General features: G+C 44.5%; 1 protein-coding gene across 1 annotated transcript; it reads left to right on the top strand.

Annotated features, from left to right (window-relative positions):
- Positions 1–440: 440 nt before the first annotated feature.
- On the top strand, positions 441–3,267 carry LOC123807046 (melanoma-associated antigen 10-like). Its single transcript, XM_045820502.1, is given in 5 exon segments — positions 441–563; positions 1,421–1,513; positions 2,044–2,078; positions 2,080–2,098; positions 2,485–3,267. Coding segments are annotated over 5 exon segments (1,053 nt in total).
- The last annotated feature ends 1,349 nt before the right edge of the window (positions 3,268–4,616 follow it).

The raw sequence follows: 4,616 nt of genomic DNA, 5'->3' as shown, positions 1-4,616 counted from the left end.
TCTGATCAGCAGAGCAAAAGCCAAGAATATGTCAGAGTCAACATGAGAACTCTGAGGGAAGATGGAGGGACCCTGAATCCCACAACAAAGGGGACCCCACAGTAGCTCACCCCAGCTGGCAGCCCTGGGAATCCCCATAGAAGGACGACCACATGCGGCATTTCTTTACTTCCACATCCAGGTCTGAGAGAGACTAGGAAATTGATATAAGGTACACAGAGGGGAAGGTCCAGGTCCAGCCAGGAGTCAAAGTGAGGATGCAGAGGAAGGACTAAGGGAGCCTGGACCCCAGAACACTCACTCCTAGGAGGTCCTAGAGTGGGAGAACCACTTGTGCAGTTTCCTGACCATCCCTTTGGGGTCTGAGAGACCTTGAAGGCTTGGTATAAGGAAGAAGCAGGGCCCCAGGACAGCAGTTGGAGGACCCAGGCTGTGCCAAGATGGACAGGGAGGACAGAATGAACCTGGACCTCAAAGTAGTCAGCCTGGGAGGCCCCAGTGCAAGACGACCACAGGGGTGTTTCTTCACTTCTTCATCCTGGTGTAAGAGAGTCTGGGACATGGTATGAAGAGAGGGCCTCAGGTTGGCAGACAGAAGGCCCAGGTCCTTCTGGGAATCAAAGTGAGAATACAGAGGGAGAATGATGGGATCCTGGATCCAAGAATAAAAGGGATTTTACAGAAATGGTCCCCTGCTATCAGTTCTGAGCAGCTTCAGGCTGGGATGGAGAAGGGGTTGTGAATGTAATGTTTCCTGATTCCTCTTTGAGCATCTGCAGAAGGTGAGGTTTAACCACAGAGGTCTGTATCCATGGAGACAGAGTGAGGAGGCCTTGGCCTTTTGGGGAATCATGGTAAAGACTATGAGAGAAGATTGAGTGAACCTACAGGAGAATGTACAAAAACCCAGCCCTCCCTTCCACTACTGTCAGCCATGAGAGTATCTAAAGTGGTGTGGTTGCAGTAGTTTCCCCTCATTTTCATCTCAGTCTTACATAAATGTGAGACCTTTGTTTAAGGAAGGTGGCCTCAGGTAAACAGAAGGAAGCCCTACCAGGCATCGTGGTGAGGACTGAGCAGATCCCACATCCCAGGACAGATGGACTCCATGGTATTTGGACACCCCTTGCTGTTCCCCTGGAAGTGTTGGGCAGGTGTGACTACACGTAGGGCTACCTCACTTCCTTTTGTTCAAGGTTATATGATCTTGTTCTGAGATTTTTGCCTCAGGCCAGCAGAGGGGTGGACCCAGGGTCCTGTCAAAAGTAAAGTAAGGACCCTGAGTGAGCATGGAGTGTACCATACACCTCGGAACAAAGGTAACCCCACAGAGTCTGATCCCCCTGTCCTGTGAACTCTGGGGGCCCAGGATTGTATTTGCAGTCCTCACCCTCAGACACTACCTCATTTCCTCTTACAGGGGCTCCAGAAACTGCGAAGTAAAGGCCTTGGTCTGAAGCACATGACTGCAGGTCACAGAGCAGAGGAGGCCCAGGCAGTGCCAGCAATCAAGGTAAGGTGCATGACCTGAATATGTCCCTAGGGTCTCCCCAATCTCAAAACAGGTGGCATCACAGCACCCAACTCCATCTCACCCCATGGTCAGCCTTAGAACCCTGGGAATTCTTGAAGCACCTTGAGGAGCCATCTCACCTCCTCATTCAGGATCTTAGAGAACAGACTACTCAGGAGGAGAGACCTCTATAAGGCCCTAAAGCACCCCTAAAGAGAAGACCTTTACATTGCCTTTGTTAGATCTGCAGAGGGTGTGTTTCTCAGCTGAGGCCACTCACACTTCCTCTCTTCCCCAGGCCCATGGATCTCATTGCCCACTTCCTGCTCATATTCTTGCCAGGAGTCATCATGCTTCCTACTCCAAAGTGTTGGTACTACATGCTTGAGGAAGTCTCTCAGTCCCAAAGTGAGGCACAGGGCCTCTTTAGTGCACATATTCCTGAAACTAAGGAAGAGGGAACCACCTACTTCATCCCCTCCTGTTCCTGCTCTTCCTCTCCATCTTTTTCTTCCTCCTCCTCTCCTTCCTCCACTCCCTCTTCCTCATCCTCTTCCCCCTTGTCTTCCTCTGCCTCCTCCTCTTCTTCTTCTACCTCCTCTTCTTCATCTTCTTCATCCTCCTCTTCCTCTACCTCCTCTTCATCCTGCTCGTCTTGCTGCTGCTCCTATTCTTCCTCTCGCTTCTCCCCATCCTCTTCTTCCTCTTTCTCCTTCTCTTTCTCTTCTTCTACCTCCTCTTTCTCCTCCTTTTCTTCCTCATGCTCCTTGTGCTCCTGCTCTTCTTATTCCTCTTCCTCCTCTTCCTCCCCTCTTTCTTTCTGCCATTGTCAGATAACAGGAATGATGAAGGTACTTGCTGCTGTTGCTAGGGTACCATGCCCCCTCCAGTTTCCTCAGAGAGCCTACTTCTCTCCCACTGTCATGGAAGTCACTCCATAAATCAAATCATATCAGGACTCTAATTGTCAGGAAGAGGAGGAACCAAGGACTTTGCAACCTTGGCTAGACATTGGGCTCTTGCTTAGAGATGCCATAGAGAATAAGGTGGCTGCTCTGGTGGAGTTCCTGCTCCTCAAGTATAGAACAAAGGACCCAAACAGAAAAGCAGAAATGTTAAGTAGTGTCATCAAAGAGTACAAGGACTACTTCCCTGTGATCTTTAACCAAGCATCTGAGTTCATGCAGCTGGTCTTTGGCATTGATGTGAAGGAAATGGATCCTACCAGCCACTCCTATGTTCTGGTCAACACCTCAGGCTTCATCTACAATGGGATGTTGAATGATGAGCAGAGTATGCCCAAGACTGGCCTCTTGATAAATATTCTGGATGTGATATTCATTGATGGCAACTGTGCCCCCGAGGAGGATCTCTGGGAAGTGCTGAGCATTATGGGAGTGTATAATGGGAAGGGGCACTTCATATATGGAGAGCCTAGGAAGCTCATCATGAAAGATTGGGTGCAGGAACAGTACCTGGTGTACTGGAAGGTGCTCAACAGTAATCCTGCATGCTATGAATTCCTGTGAGGTCCCAGAGCCTATGCTGAAACCAGCAAGATGAAAGACCTGGATATTTTGGCCAAGGTTAATGATACCATACCCATGACCCTTCCTATCTTGTATAAGGAGGCTTTGAGAGATGAGGAAGAGAGATCTCAAGCCAGACTTTTTGTCAGTGACAATGGGGCAGCCAGGACCAGGGTCTGGGCCTATTCTAGAGCCACATTTGGCAGTTTCTGTTGCCCTAAGTGAAGTATGAGGCATATTTTTCACCGTTTTGAAATGTGCAATCATTATTTTAAGTGGTCGAGAGGCAGAATGGAAACTGGTGAATTTAGTATATAACACCTTTGTGTTCTTCTATAAGGGTGGTTTGGAGACTTTTAATTTCTTTTTGGAATTTTCAGATGTTCTTATTAATGAAAAATTAATTAATTAAGTCCTTAATTAATTGTTGGTATTTCCAGATGTTCTTATTAATAAAAAAATAATTAAATTAATTAGTTCCTAATTAATTGATTGATTAAGTTAATTAATTTTTAAAGTAAGTTCTAAATTTACAAATGACATTGGTCACAAATATACTGCTGTTTGTACAGTTTAAGAAGTGAGTGTTTTGCCTATCTTGTATTTAGGGTTATTTTTACTACTATTGTCTTTTAACTTTAACACTAGCTTTATAAGTGATTAATCCACGACCTTTACTGTGTATTTACTTTTATCACTGAAATTTATACTTTCATATGTTTTCTTGTTGCTAACTAGCACCCTTTCTTTTCAGCTTAAAAGAATCATTTTTAGTGTTTCTTATAAAGACAGGTTAGTAGTGATGAATTCCTTTAGTTTTTACTTGTCTATAAAACTTGATCTCTCCTTCAATTCTGAATAACTTTTCTGGGAAGAATATTCAAGGTTGAAAAATTTTTTTCAACACTGAATATATTGTGTCACTCCCTTCTGGCATGCAAAGTTTCTGCTGAAAAATCTGCTGATAGTCCTATGGGCTGGGGAGATGTGGTGTCTTGTACATAGCAAGTTGTTTTTCATTTGCTGCTTTTAAGATTCTTTGCATTTTGTTATTTTGTAAGACAAATTGAGAAACCTTGCATCTTATTTTGTGATGTAGAACAAGATAGAATGGTATTAAAAAATTTCCTTGGAAATGTGAAAGAAGTCAGAAGTAAAATTGGTGGGGACAAGGAATACAGAAAAAAGTTAAAAAAAAAAATTCTGGCCCTCCTTTATCCCTTTTATTGTGTCATTCTATAAAATTAAAAGATGTGTACCTGGATGTGCTTGGCTTATTTAAAAATTAATTAAATTTAGGAGAAATTAAATCTGACTAAATAAGACCCCTGCTTAGTGGCTCATTTCTCCCACAATCATTAATTAAACATTGGCTCCCAGGAAGGTAGTGGGTTAAGTAGTGGGGACACTAGTATGAGCAGTACACACCAATCCCCAGAATAATAGTCTAGAAGCCATCGTAACATAAGGAAGGTAGTGAGTAAGACCTACAGAATAAGTAAAAGAAGGGGAGAGGTGGTGGGACACCAGGGGAGAGCACTCCAGGGGAGAGCACTCAAATGTCCTAGCCCAAG

Source organism: Phyllostomus hastatus, unplaced genomic scaffold (assembly GCF_019186645.2).
Source record: "Phyllostomus hastatus isolate PE091 unplaced genomic scaffold, TTU_PhHast_1.1 phas_scaffold_397, whole genome shotgun sequence".
Taxonomy (NCBI): Eukaryota; Metazoa; Chordata; class Mammalia; order Chiroptera; family Phyllostomidae; genus Phyllostomus; species Phyllostomus hastatus.
The sequence above is the reverse complement of the archived record's forward strand: the minus strand, read 5'-3'. Positions and strand labels throughout refer to the sequence as shown.